This window comes from Camelus ferus, chromosome 13, assembly GCF_009834535.1.
Source record: "Camelus ferus isolate YT-003-E chromosome 13, BCGSAC_Cfer_1.0, whole genome shotgun sequence".
In the NCBI taxonomy this organism is placed as follows: Eukaryota; Metazoa; Chordata; class Mammalia; order Artiodactyla; family Camelidae; genus Camelus; species Camelus ferus.
The window spans coordinates 52,281,933-52,305,037 of record NC_045708.1 but is presented as its reverse complement, the minus strand read 5'-3'; the positions used below and the strand labels follow the sequence as shown (position 1 = coordinate 52,305,037).

The window sequence follows — 23,105 nt, the reverse complement described above, 5'->3', positions numbered from 1 at the left end:
AGGCACAATTGAATGATCTTTTTCACCAGAAATAGCTGGAAACTCTGTAATCCTTATGTTCATTTCTTTGGGTTTTTGTTTTTTTTTTTGAGAATATTTCTGCAATAAATACTAGGCTTGTAACAGTCAAATTAACATACTCTACAGTATACCTTTATTCTAGACAGACATTCAACTTAGTTTTCATAGAATAATTTCAGACTTTTAGGGAAGATTTAGAGTTTATTTATTTTGTAAATGAAATCCCTGAGGCCCATAAGTTAAATGACTTGTAGTAATCAGAATCCAGGATTTATAATTTGTGTTCTTTCCAATAACTTATACTAGGAATAGAATTAAGCAGGGTGATTAAAGTATTTGATCATTTTTAATGTCAGATTTCACTCATAATTTTAGCTAGAAATGTACTTTACTTAGCAGAATATTAGGTTGTGGTGGTATATATCAACTCCAATTCTGATAAGACTGTTTTCATCCCATATAATTAAGTGATGGATTTTTTTAGTGTTTTAAAACAGAAAAGGATTAGTGTATTTCATTTGTGTTAGAATGAAAAAAAAATCAGCTCAGATTCAGAATAATATATACACTATAATCTGAGGAAAAGATACAGAAAAAAAGTACAAACGTAGCCATCCCTTTGCACCACGGAAAAGAGAAAAGTCTAGTGGAGTCTGTCATTATAGTTCTAAGATTGAGAAGCTTGGGACTTGTGTGTCTGATGTAATTCTTGATGCCTTTGTGTCTTCCTCTTTTTATCAGTCGCCAGACTCTTCCCCCAGACACACACTCAGTATTGGACATGTTAGGATTTGTCTGGTCCTTGAATAATGCTCTTTTATGTTATACAGAGTATAGGTATCTCTAATAGTATCTTATAGCATAAAATAGTATTTGTTTTATCAGTAGATTACCATTTCGTTTTACAGTGTTGTCATTGATTGTCCTCTCTAGATATACCCGTGTTTCCTACGATCACAGCCACTGTGACTTTTCAGGAGTTTCGGTATGATGAATTTGATGGCTCCATCTTTACCATCCCTGATGATTACAAGGAAGACCCAAGCCGTTTTCCTGATCTTTAACTGACACGGAAGATGATGCCGTCTGACCAAGGAAAGCAAGAGAATGCAGAGACCCCAGAAGTGAATCCAAATAGAAGGGACAAATGCTTTCATCGAAGAAAAGGGAATTACATTGAACTGACACATCAGTAATAAGATATAATGAAATGGGCCTCTAATAAGAATTTCAGCAAGTTTCCTGATGTGCCATTTTCAGTCTTTTTAAAAATATACATATTATAAGTGTAATAGTTTGACACCTTAATGGCCCTAAGTCCTTCTTAATGTAAAACAGCTATGAGTGCTGTGATTTGTTTTTAAAAATTTTTACACTTCTTGTTGAAATATATATGCATATAAATATATCTATATCTTAAACACTCCTGGACCATTAACATAAATTAAATGTCTTAAGAGATATGAAGCCCTTTTAAACTTGTCATCTTATATTCAAGGTGACCTTTATAAATATTCCTTCAAGCTTTGTTTTCATAAAATGTAAAGTATGTAACATTGTGTATAGTTCAGTAATTTGAATGTTTGTTCAGTATAATGAACTAGAAGGAATGCAGTTTTCTGTAGATGAATGAACCAAATGGTAACCATTAAACAATTGCATTTATATGTTGCAATACATTTCAGAAGGAGCGTTCACTCTGCAGGGAATAAGGTACCTCCTTTAGCACCTTAGTGCAATTCATTGTGGTGCTATTTGTTTTTACCTGAATTCTTTCTTCAATGGAAAATGTTTGTTACTAATCTTCCTTTCATAGAACCTCTATTTTTTTTTTTCCAAACTTGAGTTTAAAAGTCCTTTTTGTGTTCATGATAAGGTATGGTTAGCATGCTTAAAGATATTCTTCCAAATCTGAGCACTTTAAAAAAAATTCCAAATTTTTAAACTTGCTTCCTAATAAGTGCACATCATTCTGAATATTTTGTTTGTTTTTAGTGGAATATGGCTGCATTCGTGTCAGTTTTAAAAAACAACCTGTGTATTTTAGACATCCCTACATATTTAATGCTTTCAAAATAAGGTAAAAACATTTTATATGCTAACAATATATTTGTTACAAGTTAAATTCCAGAAACGTACACAAAATTGATAATTCCTACTGTTTATTTTTTTAAGTCACAGGAAAATATTTATTGATTTTATCTCCAAAGTGTTAAAATCATGCATTATTCATTTTTGCACTTAAAAATTTTCATATTTATTCCAAGATGGTTTGAAGGTCCAGAATGAAAATAAATTAGGGAGAATAATGTATAACAGTCATAAAATGTTATGTTGTATTAAAGAGCTTAGCTAAAGAAATGTTTTTAAAATGTATCCTGATTAATGTGTCAGAATGCATCTGTCAAGTTTTTTAGAGTGACCAGTAATTTAAACTTTTTCCAGAATTTTAAATTTGAATGAGTTTTAGAGACATTTATTGAAGAGATGATTTATTTAAAAATCCAAAGCATCAATCATAAGAAAAATTTTATAATAAACATCTTTAAAGCTGCATCTTCCATGCTGATACATACTACACTGCGTATGTTGACATTTTAATAAGTACATTTTATAATGAAGAAAAATAATCAGTTAAAAATTCAAAGACTACCTTATGTGGATCTGTTGAATTTTGTGGAAAGAGTGGGTAAACCCAGACTAGGTTTATTGAATAGGAGTTTGATCCCTGTTATTTTGGGAATGTTTGTTGATCAGGTGACTTAAAGATTCTATTATCCTATCAATGATTACAAGAGGCTGAGACACTGAAAGGCAGTGGTCACTGTTGCTTTTAGGCTCCCTCACTTTGTGGGAATATGGCATACTTCCAGGAATATACTTCATAACTCAGTGGGAAAAAACATGGTAAATTGCAGCTTGGGATTGACCAGTTTCCTAAAAGCTGTGAATATTTTGCTGGGGTACACTGGAAGTAGGAAGACTACTGAAAACTTTTTGCACTTGGATTTTGTTTTTAACTCTTTTCCTTTCATAAAGAATAGTAGAAAGAGATTATCCATTCCAGAATGTCTTTGATCACAAAGGACAAGTAAATGTCAGTATCTCTTATGATGGTGAAAACAAGGAGTTATTTAATGCAAATAAACTTTTCACAATGTTAGACTTTTCAAAATGTGCCTTTTAATCCAGCTAATGAATGAAGCCATATGCTGTGTTTCAAGTAAGTAGATAAAAACACTATGTATTTTGATAATCTTACATGAAAATCTAGATTTTGTAATGTGGGTCCATAAATTTCTGCCTTCGTGATTGAAGGGATTGTTTAAACTTGGGGGACTATATAAGACGGTCACCTCAAATGGCCGTTTAAGAACTGCTCAATATTCTTGCCACCGGTATGGTTTCGAAAGAATATAGGAGTCTTGTCTCTAAGAAAATTATTCCCTAGAGACAGTTTGCCTCTTTCTGTAGCCATTCATATACAGAGAATTATCAGACTTCGTAAAAGGGAGGCATAAAGCAGATGCTCTGAGTACTGTGAGTATAGCTACATATGGTAGTCTGGAAGTTAACACATTTCAGAGAAGCTGAGAGCCATCAGAAGTTGAAAAGACCATTCGGTTTCTTTCTTCTGCTTGGAACTGGTATTGAGCCCCACTCACCCTAATAAAAATGTTTTCATAGTGTTATGCAGGCACAGTTTATCATTCACATCTTAGGGGAAGGTGGTGAATGATTGAGTCTTCTCCCTAGTTTTCACTAAGCCTATAGCAAAGAGGTTATTTCGGGTCATAAAACGGCTGGAGTAAATACTGAATTAAGGGGTGAAAGCTTCCTTTTGCTTATTTACGGTACTTTTATTTACGAACATGGTTGAGAAAAAGCTGTAAAAAACTAGGTGAATATGAAGTCCTACTTGCAGTATGCTGGCCTTTACAACTGAGGGAAAGGATTACTGGTTACTGTGGACACAGTATACCTCTGCTGTTAACTCCTCCAAAAGGTATCTTAACCATGTTCTCTAAAATTAACAAAATGCATCCTTACCAAAGTTGCTGCATTTGGAAACTTTCAAAGACAACTGACAGGGAAATCTGCCTCAGACACGAGTGAACAGGAGGTATTACATCGCTTGTAAAGGCAGAAAAACTGGTCATAGCTCGTCGTTTGTGTATTAAGAATTAGCAAAAACTGCTTTTGCAAGGTAGTTTGTGTCATGAATCTGGGGCAGTAGTATCTTAGGCTGCCGTCTGAAAATGTCATCTCAAGTACTACATTTTTTACATCATGTGACCATTCTTACAGTACTTACTGCTTGCTGATGAACTTTTAAAATTGTTACAGCTCATTTTAGCATGGTACTTTCAGCCATAATGGCACCTATGGTACATAGAATTATTTTCCTTTTGCCACAGAACCTAAAAAACACCCCAAAACTGAAGCAAATTTCCTAAGGGTTTTAAAGAAAGGTACTTGGCAGTCATTCCTGAATTTGACTGTTTTCCAGGTGATTAGCCTAAAGTAGAAACTTGGAGTAATATAAAAACAGGTAAGACCCACCTGTACGTCCCACAGAATTCTTGGTCACTGAAGAAGGCAGACAGTGACTGGCTGGGGTGTTTTAAATAATGACTACGGGCAGAGTAGTTTTGAAGGATAGAAGTGAAGTGGAAATCAGGTAGCCCACACGCACTGTGGCCCACCTGCTGGGCCCGCAGTTGGTAAAAGACCTCACCTGAGCTTCAGCCCATCCTTGTAGGTTCTAGCTTGTAGTTCCAATTTTTCTTACCCCTCCAACTATCCTTCCCTTCTTCACTGCCTGTGGGCTTCACTCTCCAGCATCAGATGAATAGCAGACAACAAACAGCTTTGAGACTATTAAACCAGCTCCCATAATTAAAGTCAAATCTCTGTAGCAGATCTTTTCCAGTGTTCTGCTCCTTTGATTGAATAGACTGATAAGAACAAAACTACAGGATGCTCATCTACATGATGCTTGTCTTCCAATCTTCCAAAACTTGATACTTAAGTAAACAAATTTGTTAACTTGTTCATAGTGAATCAAAAAAAAGTTTTGGCATTTAGTATATTGATAAAATTTCACGTTGAGGTGACTGAACAGTAATACTAAACATCATTTGGAACATTTCACTCTTGAAACTGTGACCCTAGCCTTCAAGTTCATATGCACAAATCATACTTTAGCTAACTAGCTTTTAAAAAACGGTATGATATTAATTGTAGTGACTGCACTGGGAAAATAACCTTTACAAAGTGAGACTTTTGTAAAGAATGTGAACATGTCACTTCCCCAGTGATTTTTATAAGGACATCATTTAAAAAAGATTATATATTAAGATCCTTTCTCTGTAAACTCTTAGCTTGCTAAGTAACACTATAAACTTTAAGTATATTCTTAAGAATATTCTCACTGGTTAAGAATTAGCATGGTTCACACACAAGTTACTTTGCTAAAGAATGTCTAAATGAATTTCACATATACTTTATATTATAAAGTGAAAATGGGAACAAAAATAAAAGACTCAAAAATCAGCAACTCCAGAATTAGTCTCTTTACCTCTATAATAAAGCCTTAGTAACAGACATTCTGGATGCTTAGAAGCAGCAGTAGCAGTTCCATTACATCCATATTTAAACAACTACGTGCACTTGAGAAATACTTTAGATAGCACAGGAATGAAATGTATTAGATTTGAGACAAAAGGAACAGAAATCTCAATTCCAACTTATCAATCTTCAAATGGCATAAACCACTTAATCTGAAGAAAGTGGTATTGTTTGCCAAGGAAAAGTCTTGCGAAGGCTATGATACCCACACCAGAACCTGTTTTAAGATGCAACTCCAAGGTTAATGTAAAGTTAAGTTTTTACTGTTCTAGCAGAAGTCCAGTTTTTCTTTCTTTCCCCAGGTAACTAACATTTTTCTACCCTCCACATATGAGCACTACCAGGAAGCTTATTATCCAGAACTCAACTTCACAAAAATGTAAAGGGCTACACAGCCTTCTCAAAGCCTTATCTGCATGCAGTTTATCTTGGTGCTTTTTCTAAAACATCCCAAACTAAATTATTGTATAGTTTTGAAAAAGCTCCATAATTAAGTTGCAGGTAATGTTTACTGACCTAGGCACACAGGGCTACGTTTTTTTTCCCTAACTACCAACAACTTTGCAAAGGTAGGTTTCACTCCCACTTAGTACTGACAGGAAAAGGAAGAAGGTAAGAAACAGACGTCTCTGCAGCTGTAAATGAAGCTCAAATTCATGACTGGACTCCTACATAGCCACTACCTCACTTACTCTTGAAGAATATAAGCAAATAAATAGCACAAACATTTTTCTAACAAAACCACTTTTATTTTTTAATCATTTATACTAACAAATACAGAACAAAACTCAGTGTGGAGGCAGTGTTCACTTGATTTTGACTGGTTTTCTGTGTTAAAGGCTCGTGTCCTACTGCAGCCCTACCTTTGTGCATAAATATTCATTGAAAATAAACTAAGTATGGACTCCCTTCACTGTAGCATCTTAGGTAAGTGGCACTGTTTTAAAGCCAAAAAATTCTTAATCCCTTTTGACAAGTTAGCATACTTTTATTCAGATTACAAGTAAGGGAATAGAATTGATTAATACTAGGTTTAACCAAGTGAAACTGCCAATATTTTGTTTTTGACTTACAAAAGTGACGTCATATGGTTCAACCTTCAAATTTTTTTCTAAAATTTTTTTTGTAACTTTAAAGAAATGTCATTTGCATTCAACTTTGTGTTTAAAAATGCAGTGATTAGGACCATTACTACAACTTCTTACTCACTATAGACAAAAATTCCTTTTCATAAAATCTTTAAAAAGTTACTACAAACTGTAAAAACAATGCAGCTTGTCTATATGGCATTTCAATTTTAAAAGTAAAAAAAAAATTTATACTCCAACTTGGATAAAAGCTACAATTCCAAGTCTCATTTTCCCCTTAATCCCAGCCACTCAGACACTACGCATTTCATAAACGAATAAATATACACTATTTAGTCCTGTACAATAGATACAGATCATTGAGTTTCTATACTATTTCAGAAAAGTATGTTCATATTCACCAAAAATATAAATTTACTAGATACAGGTGGGATCATTTGTTCATCCTAAAGTTCACTGCTTTACTCAACCCAAGTCCTACACCCAAAATATAATAAAATTACACTTAGAAAAAGACTGTTTTAGATAGACCTTAAACCAATTTTGACAATTCTGATGGCAACTAATCACTACAGTGATGGATTTCATCTTATTACTATATTAAAATGTGGGTTCAAAGGGGAAAGAACTTGATTTGTAAAATGAATGAGGTAAATGTCATACATTCAACAGCGTAAATAAATACAAATACGGTTTTACAGGAACATAACATAAGTTTAAGGGTTTTATTATCAAAGTCTTGTAAAACAATTTCAGAAACTGTACATCAACATGGCACAGACTGTAGCCTACTTTTGTCTTTACTGCACAAAAGTGAAGCTTGGAAACTCCTGTAAGAAAACAGTTGCCTAACTACTTTGCATTTAACATGGAATCACTGTGTGCATAAGATTACTACTGCAGTAACAGTAACACAAAATTTATTGGTTTTATACAACTTGAGATCAAATAAAAAGTCCATTATCAAGTAGATTTGTCTTATTTTAAAAGCATATGAAGGTCAATTTAAAATGCACTATCCCCTTTTTCCAACACTGAGATTAAAACAAATTAATAAAAGGGTGGAAAATTGAAAATCAGGACAAGAAATAACTTTCTTTTACAGATGGACTTCAGGATAGGCAGATAGCTTTCACTGATGTAGCTGTGGAATAAATTATTTCAGGAAAAAAAAAATTCCCAAACACCTTATGAAAAAGTATACAACTCTACTTCAAAATATGCTATTTAACTTACTGCCAAAGACAGTTTCATTTGAAATCTTGTTTCTGTAATTAAAGCCTAATTATAGCCATCAAAAAAGGTTAGTGCATATATAACCTTTCAAAGTTAAACAAAAGCCACAAAAATTTAGCCACAAGGCTTAAAGGATTATCTATTTCAAATGCTCATTTCCAGATGTAACTATAAGAATGTTAATTTGTCAAGTCAACAAACAAGACCATAAATAGATCCATCATGTTGGAGGACTTTAATGACATTTAGGATATTCCTGCCACAATTAACATGCAATCAGTGCATTCCCTACATGGCCCTATTACGGCAATGAATCAAATTCTAGAAATAGACTATAAGTGAACTTACTTAATAAAGGAGATCATACAACATAAACAACCCATGCCTGCTGTAGATGCATGCAGCCTTTCATCCTTGTCACGAAGCAGCACCAGCACAGGAAGACTGCTTGGCTACTCAATTAGATTTCACCCTGTCAAGAACTGGTCACCCACTTATCATTTTCTAAAAGCTTTGGATGTAAAAACTAGTATCAACACCAGGAGCTTTGTAACCATTTATAACTCAGGGCTGTGTACATCTAAGGTTTGAGATGAACAAATACAGCATTAAGAAATCACACAAAGGAATGACACTGATGCATGTATACAGTTGGATTCCCATAGAGCTGATACTCAGTCACTCATATCCATGTCTTCTTCATGATGATCATCCCCATTCACTTTGGATTCTCTTAGTGAATCACCCGCTCCCTTTTCCACAGAACATTCTTTTGTTTTAGGGGAACCTGGTTCTGTTGTTTTCTTTTCCTCTTTTTTCTCCTTCTCGCTGTCATACCCCTGTTCCTCTTCATCGTAATCCCGTGTAACCTGCTTTGCCAAGGAGAATAACAAAAGTAAACGTCTTCACAGCATAAACACTTCTTTAAAGGAGCAGCACCACCCAAAACACCAAAATAAATTAGTTTGTAAACATACTTTCACATCTTTATCACTTTCTGATTTTCTTTCCCGTTCCTTCTCCTTATCTTTGCTTTTCTTCTTCTTGCTTGTGGATCGTTCTCTTTCATCCCTGCTTCTTTCTTTGTCTTTATCTTTCTTCTTCTCCTTTTTATGTCTAAGATGACAGTAAAATGTTCTTAAAACAAGACACCTGAAAGGAACTGCTCAAGAAGTTTCATCATTAATTAAGTAGTGGTAAGTTTATACTTGTTTAGATGATGAGCTTGACCTAAGTTTGCTCGCTATAAAGAGGACAGCAAAGATTCAGTTTCAAATCACTAGATACAAGCTGTGCACAAGTAACACACGCAGGGAGACTAAAACCTGGTTACAGGTCTAAACTGCCCAGTCCTGGGTGCAGCGTATTAGAACACAGTCTCAGATCATGAAGAACACATCAACATGTCCTTAGCACTTGAATTCCTGAACAGGAAGAAAAACTCTAGGACAGTTTCTGAAAAACAGGATGGATCTAAATGATCAATATTCTTACCTCCTAGGGGATGGTGAGCGAGACAGCTTTCTCTTGGGAGACCTGGGCTTCTTAGGGGACCTTGTGCCGCTTCTGCTTCGTCGTCGTCTCCTCTCTCTAGAACCACAAATGTGCAAGCTAGACTTTAAAATACAGTATTATCCCCAAATCGCAAACACATCATAGCACATGTGTCTACCATGGAGCTCCACTAGGAACAGGCTTCTGATAACTGAAAGATGCTTTTTTCAAATACTGTTTTGAGCTGAAGAATCAAATGAATAATAAAAAACTACAATTCTCTTTGCAAGTATGTGCCTTTAATGCCTTCAAGAAAACCCTAATTTATAGCAATTCTTCTCAAAGACATTATGTCATTATTGTAACATCAGAAATGTTAAGCCTGAGGAAAAACTGATTAACAAAAATTCTAATTTAAGGAGGAACAGTCTGAAGTAAATTATTATTTAAGGAATGTTTAGACTCATTCAGTGGCCAGAACACAGGATGATATGTTGTGACATGAAAGGCTGTTGCTAATAAAATCCAAAGTTAATTTTAAATCATTAAGTAAAATTTAGAGAACTAGAGTTAGTGGTAACAGAGAGCAGACTAACTCCCCGGTGTCCTGCAAACCACGGCCCTACTTCAGCCCCTGCTCTGAGCAATCAGCTTTAAGATGTCCCCGCCACCTCTTTAAATTTTGACTTAAAAAAAATTTCTATTTCTGTCATTATTTTCAAAAACTGTAAGACCTGAAAGATGACTATTATATGACATTGGCACAAAGAAAACAAAAAAATAAAGCCCTACACGTTCAGCTGTCTTCACTGAGCTTCCAAATGGAGCTGAAGACAATAAACACCACCTTACAAGCCCTGTGACCCCTTGTCCTGGAAACATTACAGACAACTGTTCCTTCATCAAGTATTTACTGAGTTTGCCAGGATTGTGTACCTCCTACTTTCTACTACTGCTTTATGTAACCAACACTCCAAACTCCCTATATGGAAAAGATGTTTTCTATACTGTATTTCTGTGCCCCCGATAGACTGTAATACTTGCAAACATATAGTAAGTATTCAATAAAAATGGACAGAATATGCCATAATTTAGAATAATCCAATAATTAAGCAGGATAAGGTACTCATGAGTAAGTCCATTAAATAAGGCAACAAAAATATGCCTCTAGTTTTTAAGACATAAAAATACATACTGCATATCCCACCTTTTATGCCCCCTTGTCCCCTTAGACCTGGTCTGGCATTTCCTTGGGCACTTTTATCTGGTTTCACTTTTTAAATATATATTTAAAGACAATATTCAACACCCTGAAAAGGAACCCCGTATCCTTTAGCTATCATACTGCAACCACTAATCTACTTTGTCTTTACAGATTTACCAATTCTGGACATTTCATATGAACGGAATCATGTAATATGTGGTCCTTTGTGACTGGTTTCTTTCACCTGGCATAATGTTTGTAAGGCTCATCCATATTGTAAAGTGTATCAGTGCTTTTTTGTTCCTTCTTACTGCTGAATAATATTCTGTTGTATGAACGTACAATTTTGTTTACCTGTGTTAGTGAACATTTGGGTTATGAACAATGCTGCTACGAACACCTGTGTACAAGGTTTTGGTTCTCTTGGGCGTATCCCTAGGAGTAAAACTGCTGTGCCAAAAAACTCTTTATGTTTTAACTTTTTTAGGAACTGCCAAAACTGTTTTCTAAAGCAGCTGCACAATACACCAGCAATGTAGGGAGTTCCATTTTCTCCACATCCTCACCAACACTAGCTATCATCGCTCCTCGTGGCTGTCACGTGGTTTTGGTTTGCATTTTCCCAGATGACTCATGTGGAACATCTATCTTTTCATTTGCTTACTGAAAGCCTGCATATCTTCCTCAGAGAAATGTCAAATCTTTTGCCCATTTTAAACTGGGTTCTCTCTGTGTGACTGAGTTGTAACAGTTCTTTACATAATCTAGATACAAGTCCCTCATTGGAATATAATTTGCAAATACTTTTCTAGAACTCTGTGAGTTGTCTTCACTTTCTCGACAGTGTTCTTCAAAACACAGATGTTTTTAAGTTTTGATTATCCCCAACTTATCTATTTTTATTTTGTTGCTTGTGCTTTTTGGTCATCCAGGGAATCACTGCCAAATTCAAGGTCGTGAAGTTTTACTTGTATGTTTTCTTTTAAGAGGTTCTTAGTTTTAGCTTTTACATTTAAGTCTTTTATCTGTTTTGAGTTAATTTTTATATACAGTGTGAACCTCCTAGTGAATTTAATCAAGATTAAGAAAACAAACACTGCGGTAAAACGTGTAAACTAGATTGGAAGAAAATGGAATTAAGTATGGACAACCCTTACTACTATCATAGGAATTCCATGGTCAGTGTGAAAAATATATTTTCTGAAGAGAAAGTTTGCAACACTGAATTTTCACTACAGCAGGTTAAAGACAGAATAACTATTCTAAGAAAGACACAAATCAGAACCAGCAATGCCTCCAATTATTTTATCAACAAATCACTATGTGTGGGAAAATTTTATTTTGAGCATTAACATGTAGATATTTTAAATATAACTTACTGTAATAAAATAAATTTAATGTAATAATGCAGTATCTTTTAGCCATTAAAACGTAAATGTTTAGGGGGGAAAAAAAACCAAAACACAAACAATTCAAATTAGGATGTGAAATGCACAGACCAAACAGAAAAACTGACCTCTGAATTCCATGTCATTTTAAATACACTCTACACCATTAAATATTAAGTGAAAAAAAAGATGAACTTTAGGTTATTCTTCACAAATTACCTTTGAAAACCTTCACTGCTGAAGCATGTGGCTATGTAATGGAAAACATTTCACGCTCACAGCCTACTGTTATTCTTGCAAACCAAGTTAAAAAAAAAAAAAGGCATGAATTCACAATACAACCCTACCTGCTTGCACTTCTGGAACGTCTGGCTGTGCTGTAACTTTTTGGTGGTGTTTTGGAACGTTTCTTTTCTTTGTCTTCTTTCTTTTTGTCTCTAGTAAATGAACACAACTTATGAATGTATTAGAAGATTCAGCTGATATAAATTTATACTGCACTACAAATAAAAACAAAAGTACAACCAAATCTAATCCTACTCTTAAAATTTTATTCTGAGAGAAACTACAGAAATAGTAACCAGTGGCATATTTGTGGTAAGCAACTTAAATAAAAAAAAGATGGCCAGTTCCCTGGAATGTCTGGTAATAAACACTAATAGTTTAAATAATTTTCTGTAGGCTCTTTAGCACTCTTTTTTTCCCTCTCAGCTGATTATCAGTTTCCCAACCATGGCTCTAAGTCCCCTGTCAGGCCAAAACCCATACAGCACTACCAAGATTAATTATCAACATTATCAGTTATTGTACCAAAACATACTCTCCATGTTAACCAACCTCTATCACAGACAAAGCCAGCCTTCTAACTTTTCTCCTGCTGCTACACATTCAGAGCAATTCAATGTTACTAGAAAAAACATCATAATGGGCTGGCACTACAACCATACTTCAACTCTAAATCTTTTCACGAATCTTCTAAGTTTTCTTTTATTCCCCAAGCATTTTTTTTCTCCCCAAGACCACTATTCTCCCCAAGGTTCCAGGCAAAAGGTAATTAAATAAGTGTAAGTCCCTTATACCCATAAATACAACCTATTTTAAATTATTCTGTAACTATAGAGATTAAAGTATCTCTTTGGAAAGTTCCTTGAGGAAGGCATGCCTAGTTGCTCTTTTATAGTAGATGTTTCATTAAGCTTATTTATTTGACTGACTGAATGAAGAGATGACTAACTCTAAAACATCACTAAAAGCCTCATTAGAGGCTGAACACTCAGTAAAGCTATCTTATAACTTCTGTTCCCAGTTGAGCTAAATGCTTACCAAGAATAAATTTTGTTGCCCCCCCACCCCAGCCAGTGGTCTTTATTATTTTAATTATATAATTAAATATACAAATGGATGAAGTAGTATAAAATACAAAGCTGCTTCTAGAAAATTAAGGCAAATATTTTAAAAAAAAAAGATAAAGGACAGATGCTGAAAAAAGTGCTGTGAAACTACTGTGTGACAATTATAAATGGGGAAAAAGAAAAATCTAGGTAGTTTCAAGTGACAAGAGTTTTCTTGACACTTTAAAGGTGGTTCAAATGAAAACACAGTGATTTGGTATGTGTTACTCACGACTAGGCCTACTAATTTAAAAGCGTTTGTCCCTATATGAAAAAGCAGAATACTGAATGAATATTTAAGCTGAAATAAAATGTTACAGTGGAGATGTTTGTTTTTAATGAATCCTCACTTTAACGGCATACTAAGAATGGCTGGTGACACTAAATCCTTAGCAATAGTTTAACAGAAAGGAGGAAGGGAAAGAAGGCAGTAGGCCAGCTAGGAAACTGTACCACAGAGAATCTAGGCCTTCAGCTGTAAGTGGAACCTCAAGTTTACAAAGGAGCATAAGAAAACAAGGCTAGCCTCCTCAAACTGTAGTTTCTCCCTCAGTCTAGTCCTATCTTCTATCACCTCTTTTGTCATTAAGCAGCAGCATCTAGGGGTGTTGAGAACTCTAAAATTTGCCTTCCCACTCGGTGTTAACAGTCTACTATACCTGTTTTTTGATGTGCTCCTTGACCTTCTCCCTCTCTCTCTGGAATGAGATCTTCTCCGTCTTGGACTTTTAGATCGTCGCCTACTCCTTGACTTAGAATGTGATCGCCTTCTTGATCTGCTTCTTGACCGCCTAATAATGTAAAAAGAAGCAAATACACATGTACTAATGTAAAAAGACGAGCTCTGTTTCTGACTATTTCATATAAGCATCAGAGAAAAGACTCAGACATACGGGCTAGCCATCAGTGAGGGTCATTTCCTGCCACTTCCTGCCGTTACTTATTTGTTTCACATAATAAGCATCTGTGATACCCTAGAAATTAGCAACACCTTTTAACATCTTTTAATTCCTCATCTTTTAATCTTTTGCACAACCTATCACACCAGTCCTTCTATGTCCATTGAAATTTCACTTCAAACTTAAAAATACTGTCAAGAGAAGGAAAATAAAAAATATCTAACTCATGTGAATCGTTTCACAATTACACAGCATTTCTGTCTTGAGTCCTCATTATTGCAAGTTAAATCTATCAATTATCAAATACTTATTTATACTTCACAAATACCCTCATAATAAACCTAATAAAGTTTTCTCCTTCTCAACAGGAATATTATTCCCATTTAAAAAATAAAAATCACATAGTTTGTTGCCTTCTATGATTTCTAACTGTTGGTCTCTGAAATAAATTCCACTTCTTTGATCATTTAAAAGAAATCTAAGCAATGCGGGCCTTATACAGATTTACACAATTCAGTACAAGCTACCTCTTTTACTCTTATGTGTCTCACTGTCTCTACATGATCATCTCTTTCCTGCCATGTAAGAGATGTTACTCTTTGTGCCTACCACATACCGCACCCACCCCACCCTCTAACTTTCTATACTTTCTCTAACAGGGCTTAAGAAACCCCATTAAACTTTTGATGCCATTGATCCTCCTTCCTATATATTATTCCATTTGATTTTAAGAATAATTAAAAATAAACTGCAGTTCTTTGGTTAGACTTGGTCATTTAACTCCCTATTGAACCATTCAAACTCTTTTCATGAAAAATTTCAAATATAGTCTAAACATTCTGCCTTCACTTTTTCTAAGTGCCAGAGGATGTACATTTTTAGAAATGCACAAAGATTTCTGTTCAAATCTCATTTTTAAGCCAGGTAATAAGACCATTCATTATTTAACCTCTTTGAGCCTATTATTTCAGCAAAGAAAAACAACAGCACCTACAGGACAGAATAGTTGTAATTTAAATGAAATTATGAAGTCCAGCTCAGTGCCTTACTGTAGACATCCATTACTGACTCCCTTCTTTGCTCCTACTGATGTGCTAACACAGTGTCTGTTGCCATCATTCTCCACAACACTTGTTTCAAGACCCATTATTAGGAGTTATCATCAAAGTCAATATTTTTATTTTATTCATCTCATTTTTGACCTTACTTTTGAAACTATTTACTAAAACAATCTTTCTCAATAACATGTCTCTATCCTAGGAAATTTTCATGTAATGCTTACCTACCTTTCTGTAAGCTCCATAAGGACTGGCGTACGTATGTCTATCTTACTACTATAGCCTTGAGCAATTATTATAGTGCCCGACTTCAACAAAAGGTACTACTAACATATTTTGAGTGAAATATTGACCCTATGAAATATCAAAATTATCACTTATTAAGAATTTAAAAAATTTCTGGGAAACCAAAACTGATGCTATTAGAATTAAGTATTAATCATCTTTTGATGATTCTGGTTTTAAGAAAACTTTAAGTCAATAATCATTTTAGCTAAACTGTGTTACACATTTATCCTACCTTTAATGAACATAAAAAAACATAGCTATAGAAGAAGGGAGTCATTAAGCACATTCTTGCAGGTTTCTTTCTAAATACAGTGATTAATACTACAAAATAGCTTAAAAAATCTAATAAGCAGAGGCATTGCATCGATCTGTTTACTGTAAGGTCCTGAAAACAGTTATTTTTCAAAACTATTGTACTGCAAAGCCACTTCCACACATTTACTAGTTTGTATAAGCTTATAAATATTAGACAGATATAGATTATCATATTACATATCTAAGAAAAAAGCTTACTGAAAATGATGGTCATTTTATATGCCAAGATGTGCAAAATACCACAAACTCATAATTATCTTTCTGCTATGATACATTACTACAAGTGTCCAAAAGCACTTTGTTCAGGGAATTAAATGTTTCACTGTTATTTCCCACTGGTCATAATTAAATTAAAATTGGAAAATCTTAGCATTTTCCTAGTATATACAGAAGAACTTAGATATAGGTTCTCCTTTTGAAGTGTTTTTAAGTGTTTAACTAAGCCATGAGAGTACTTGACCTAGAAGGTTAGGATTCTAAAAGCAGGCATAGCTCAGAGATACTGTGGGTTTGCTTCCAAACTACCACAATAAACTGAATATCACAATAAAGTGAGTCACAATGAAATTTGTTTTTCCAGTACATATAAAAGTTATGTTTATACCATAATACAGTCTACTACATGTACAATAGTACTGTCTAAAAAACAGTGTACATGCTTTAATTAAAAAATACTTTATTGTTAAAAACTGCTAAATATCACTGGAGCCTTCAGTAAGCTGTAATCTTTTTGCAATAGTAACATCAAAGATCATGATCACGGATCACCATAAATATAGTATAATGAGGTTAGCAATTTTCAAATGGTAAATGGCAAGTGTGGAAAGATTAAGCCAAGCTGAACAGCAGAGTACCCTGAACACCATTCTGCAGTTTTATGTATCAACTTAAGGCAATAGGGAGCTTCTAAAGGCTTAATAGAGCTGCGACATGTCCTAGATTTGGGTTTCTGAGATACATCTTTAAGAATAAGATGGGCTGGAGGAAGGTGAGTGACAGACATACTAGATAGAACAACGTTGTAACATTCTGCCACAGACTGAATTTTTGTGTCCTCCAATATTCTTATGTGAAACCAACCCCCAATGTAATGACATTATAAGGTAGGGGCCTTTAAGGGTGACTGGATTATGAAGGTGCAGCTTTGATGAGCAGAATTAATGCCCTTATGAAAACAATCTCAGAGACCCCTCACCCATTCCACTATGTGAGGACACAGCAAGGAGACAGTGGACTTACAAATGAGGAGGCAGGTCTTCACCACACAGTAAATTTGCTGGCACACTGATCTTGGACTTCCTAGGCTCCAGAACAGTGAGAAATAAATTTCAAATGTTTATAAGCCACCTACTCAGTCTGTGGTATTATGTTACAGCAGCCAAATGGACAGTCTAAGAAATGACTTAATGTTATATGGGGTGCATGAGGTCAAAATTATTTCCAAAATAATAACAAGGTATTATTTGCCTTTTCCACTGTTGACATTTACACTAATGTGCAAAAGCAACAGTGGTGTAAAAGTGCTGCATCTCCTTAGATCAAGCTAGTGGCAACTGAACTTCTCTATCACAGTATTCTTCACTGGCACTTAAATGAAAAAAACAAAACAATGAAAAAAAATTTCACCATTTTCATTAAGAATGTCTGATAAAGCACTAAAAACTACTAATTTTATTAAATCTAGTTCCTTGAGTACTATTACAGAATTACTATTGACTCATAATTTTAAATCTAGTCCCTTCAGGAGTATTCTGTGTAATGAAATCCAAGTATCCATAAATCCTTTCTTCTGATACTCACTAAAGTTTGAAGACTATGGAGGAAGACACTTGTGTGACTGAGTGTGAGCTTACCCTATTGCTTTGGCCATGAAATATCACCTTTAATTCAAAGAACTGAACATGGTTGTTCAGACTTAGATATTTGGCAGACATTTTCATGAAAAATGAATAGTTTATCATTTCAAGGAAAACAATCTGATTTGTTGCCAATGATAAAACCTGAGCGTTCAAGAAGAGAAAATTAAAATTTGGAAAACCTGAACCCACCATTGTGAACTTGACAGCTTCCTAATACTTAAAAGGGTGTGGTGATACTACCAAGTCATTTTTTGTTACTGTGTAACATAATGTGTCAACATTTGAAAACTTGAATAATGCAATAGATCAATTACTTTCCAAACCACCAATATATAATCTTACTAAAGCATGCCTGGGAAAAAGATCCGTTCCATGTATAACAAAGATCAATAGATTTTAAAGTAACAGAATATAAAAGATATTTTGGCATATTATTATGGTTTCAGATTCCATACTACTCACAATTACCTGAAAAGACTATAAAAATTACGGTTCCCTCTTCTCACTACATATTTTGTAAAGCCAGATTTTCTACATATATGAACCAAAATACATTGCAGTAAGTTGAACGCAGAATCCTGTACATGTCTTCTATTAAGCTAAAAATGAATGAAACTTGCAAAAAAGTAAAACAAAGCCATTCTTTAAATTTTTTCTTGAAAAGTTTTGTTTCAAAGCTATATTAATATGAATGGGTTTGCTATTGTTATTTCAAATGATGGTTTCAAATTTTAATATAGCCAATACCAAAAGCTGTAACCCACACAAACAAAATAAGCTCACTGGGGGTTCTTGTATTTTCTGTAAGTATAAAGAGGTCCTAATACCAGCAAGTTTCAGAACCACTGCTCTAGAGAACCTTACAAATTTATACAGGGATGTCACGTGAAAAGGAGAATAAACTGATCCTTTTATCCTGTTCAGTCGTACTCTAGGTAGGATAAAAGAATAATGGGTACTATCAATTAGTTTATCCAGTAGTACAAAGAACAATCTCAAAAAAGAGTAACAAGTTGTCATCTGCAAATATTCAAGCTTTAAGATGGGTAATCTGCAGGTCGCACCACGACCTTCCATGTTAAAAGTCTCAGGAGTCTAGTGAAAAGTCAGAAACAGAATTCAAGTCAGAAGTTTCAAGTCCAGTGCTCTTTGCACAGTACTAATTCATTTTAGTGCTCAAATCCTAGTGGCTTCCTCCTATCCCTGGATTTTAAAGTATTAATTATCTATTTAGCCTATACTTTTTCTCTATGTATGTATGTGTGAGCACTGACTCACACACTCTAATAGCAGTAGTTACTAAAACCACTTTAACCAGGAGCTAGGTAGGTTAACAGCTGGGAGATTAAGGCTATGACATAACAGAAATCATCTTTGTCTCAGGTACAACTGACTACCAAAAACCATCCATCTAACCTGTGCCTGGAAGATGAGGGAGTCCTCCTCCTCCTAGAACGTGATCTTGACCTCGAGTGCCTTCGTTTTTCTTCTTTCTTATCTGGATTTAAAAGAAAAGGAATCTGGACTTAGAGATCATCACGTGGGATGAATACTATCATTCTGGAGTCAGTCTAAGAATTTATTATCTTAATTTTCAGCTTTTATACATAATCCTTAAGTTCAGGTAGCCAAAAGTTCCTCTGACTATTCCATTTGTCAGACTTACAGGGCTGTGAAGTGTCATCCGTAAAACAATCTGTGAAAAGAATCAACTTTCTCATTCTTTACTCTCTAGAGGTTTTTAAATCAGGAGTCCCTTTTCCCATTACTTTCCCAAATACAGCTATAATTCACCTAGATTAAAACTTTTAATCTTCACATGTGTATGTATTAATAACATCTCCCCAACCAGCACTTAAGTGTAAAAGATATTTTTAAAATGTTTATAATGAGTAAAAATAAAAAATAAACACTTTAAATTCTTGATCCAGCAAACGTTCCTTCTTTCATTCTTCACTTAGCTCTATGCTTCTTTCCTAAGTGTCCAATAAACAGGCTCAATATTTGGGCCTCCAATTCCATAAATTCATGATTCATTCACTCTTTCCACTATGCTTCTGTGACAGACTGAATTTTAGTAAGCTAGCCCTCTTCTTAATTTTCAATTGTGGAAGTACAAGGAACAGAGCCGGAATGATCTGTCACCATTTCCTAGTTTTAAAATACCACAAATTCCTTTAACTTATGACTGGAACAAGAGAAATAAGCCATTGCACTCCTCATATATGGACTTACCAAAGTTGAGATTGAGTTCCTTGTTTACATTAAGATCATTTCATTAACAGGATTCAATTTATTGTAAATATTATTATTAATAAATCAACAAAAATCTTGGGACAAAAAAATTCAGAAAGAAATCATTTTCAGTCTTTTCAGTTATGAGTTTTCAACAAAAACAGAAACAGTTACAGCATGGGGTCCTGGCTCTGGAGGTACATAGATCCAGCTGTCTGTTGAAAGTTCTTACTGTATGCCATGTGACCTTGCACTATTTAATATTTTGTTGATTAAATGAGATAATACACATAATACACTTGGTATTAATTTATCCATTATACTTTAAAATTATTTCCCCAATACTATACATAATGAAACCCATCTAATGTATTAAGAAACAGTGGAAAAATGAATAAAAATGATTTTTAATGGGAAAAAGAACTCAAGACCAAAGATCCAAATATATATAGGCAGACAATGGGATAACCATTTCATCTCAAGAAGACAATCTGCAAAAGTGACATATTTGCTTTTCTTTAAACAAATGGCTTAAACAGAAGCATCTTTAGTAGGTTTTCTCAATCACAGAAAAGACTAAAATCAATCAGGCTACCCCAACCTAGGCAAATATAAACAATTAAAAACAACCAAAAAACCATAAATTAAAAATAACCAGAATACCACAGCCAAGTATTAAATGATCCCTGGCACTAAAGTTCTAGAATGAGTCACCCTGTTTGGGGAGTGGGAGGCACCTGTCTTGTGCACTGAAGGGTGTTCAGCAACATCCCTGGCCCCAGTTGCAACTAACGTGGTAACTAAGCGTCTCCAGGTATTTCCAAATAAGTCTAGGTGACAACCCTCCCCATACCACCTGCCCGCTCCCAAATGAGAATCACTGCACTGCATGATCTTTTATCAAGTATGAAAACTGAGATGACTAGAGTATTACTCAACACGTCTGTGAACAATGTCACTGCACAAATCTACTTCACCTGGTTCTATAGCAGCAGAAATGAGGGACTGTGCTTCTCGTACTCTCTTCATGGCCTTCCTCTATCTCTTTACTAGAGGTATCTGATTTCAGACTTGGTGAAACAAGACCAGCAGCTACATGATTCAACCTGGAACAGAACCAAGAAATGAGGTCTGAACTATTTTAAAAGCATACAGTAACATTTCAGATAAAAATGTTTCCTGTATAACCATTTTAGTAAGATACTCCTTGGAAAAAAGGGGGGGGATTCCCTGATAATTTTAGTAAAACCATATATAGTGTAGTAACTTCCTGAATATTTACAATGGCATCTGCATTTTAAGAGGCTTAGAGAGAGGGAGGGCTTAGCTCAGTGGCAGAGTGCAGGCTTAGTTTGCCCGAGGTCCTGGGTTCAATCCCCAGTAGCTCCATCAAAAATAGTCCTAAGTAAGTAACAAATAAATGGTTCAGAGATATGTGGAATAAGAAGGAAAGTCTGATTTCGGTGAACATCCATTAACACATATTAAGAAAAGTTAGCACATGGGAGGATTCTTAATTAACAGAACTTTCCTTCATATGATTTAAAAACTTTCTACATTATCATAATTTTATCGGGGAAGAGTATTACTTTTGAGTTTCCAGATGGGGAAAAACTGAGGCAGAGGTCAACAGCACACTGAAGTTACTCACAAAATTCCTGAGTGGAAAGGTTAGAGATGTACCTTAAGGGTTTATAGAAGCGACAAAATACTGTGGACACCAAATTGAGGATGGTAGCTATTTGTGGGTATAGTGGGAAATGTAAACAAGAATGAGTAGACAGGGAGTTTCAACTGTATTAGTGATATTTTATAAGCTGGGTGGGTAGATACATGCTCGGATTTTTGCCTGATAACTTTTAGGAAAAAACACCACCAACTACAGTTAAATGTTTCTGTCTTGCCCCAACCCATGTTCTCCCACTTACTGACAGTGATTTTCACCAAGTTAAAAATTAGAAGCATTAAGCTCAAATTTAATAACAAGAAATTCCCAATTAAAACAGCTCATGAATTTGTGATTATCTCAGGAACGAAACGTTAACAGTTACAGTGTGAAGAGGACTTTTCAAAGTACCTAAAAGGTGCTATTATTACGTGACATGTGCTACTCCTCTATCTTGGGCGAGTATATCCCTCACTTGTGTCTTCCTTTTTTATTCATCTCCTAGGGCTTAGCCACTCTGACCTTTCAACTAAATTCTCCTCCCTGTAGTAAGTCCCCATAGCTTTACTAGTTAATGTCTCCCTTTCTGACTAGAGTATAAATGCTATGAAGGTAGAGGCTTATAGCAGACATTCTATATACCTTTTTAAACAAATCAACTAAAGATAACATTTAGTTCTTTTCCTGTCATCTTGGTATAAGCTATATTTACAATGATTTTCAAGGAAATTACACCAAAACAAAACCCTTATAGATGAGCTTACCTATGGATTTCTCCCTTTGTTTCTAGGAAACAGAATTATGTATTGCATGACTTGAGATAACTTTCTTTCAGCTATCAAAAAAAACCTGTTCTCTAGACATTCACATACTGTATCTGTATCACCAATGGAAACAAAGAAAATACCCTTACTTGGGATCAACAGTACTCATAAGTTTCAGCAACTGATCCGCAGCAAGAGACTACAAAAACAAAAATGCAACAGTGAGAACACGTAAAATATATGACTGCTATTTAATTTTTTTAGTATGTTGAAATGTCCTAAGACAACCCAGTGAACCTACAAAACTAACACATTCCAGGTACAACGGTGACCAGCAGAAATATAATGCCAGCCTATCATGACGTATTCAGTTTTCTGGTAGTCACATTAAAAAAATAAAAAATAAAGACATTAGTGACTACAGTAATAGATATCCAGAGTTGCTTTATCAGGTTAAATATGCAGATTATGAAGCTGAATAGTTTAGATTTTATAGAATTATCTCTTGGGTTATTTTACCACTACGGGAAAGGAACATTTAAAACAAAACTCAAAGTGGTTAGTCAGT

At 34.7% G+C, this 23,105-nt stretch overlaps 2 protein-coding genes across 4 annotated transcripts in view; one reads left to right on the top strand and one right to left on the bottom strand.

The window, feature by feature from the left end:
* ANKRD13C (ankyrin repeat domain 13C) overlaps window positions 1-3,184 on the top strand; it is a 79,270-nt gene extending 76,086 nt beyond the window's left edge. For all 3 annotated transcript variants that reach the window (XM_032494564.1, XM_032494563.1, XM_006191024.3), the window contains one exon: window positions 955-3,184. In XM_032494564.1, the coding sequence (XP_032350455.1) occupies window positions 955-1,085 (131 nt within the window). In that variant the 3' untranslated portion in view covers window positions 1,086-3,184. The remainder of the gene's footprint in view (window positions 1-954) is intronic.
* Window positions 3,185-6,379: 3,195 nt separating this feature from the next.
* Window positions 6,380-23,105, bottom strand: part of SRSF11 (serine and arginine rich splicing factor 11) — a 39,417-nt gene continuing 22,691 nt past the window's right edge. The window contains 9 exon segments of the mRNA XM_032494565.1: window positions 6,380-8,848; window positions 8,954-9,092; window positions 9,471-9,587; window positions 12,410-12,499; window positions 14,113-14,244; window positions 19,289-19,370; window positions 21,085-21,139; window positions 21,141-21,213; window positions 22,687-22,736. Coding sequence (XP_032350456.1) covers window positions 8,651-8,848; window positions 8,954-9,092; window positions 9,471-9,587; window positions 12,410-12,499; window positions 14,113-14,244; window positions 19,289-19,370; window positions 21,085-21,139; window positions 21,141-21,213; window positions 22,687-22,736 — 936 coding nt within the window. The 3' untranslated portion in view covers window positions 6,380-8,650.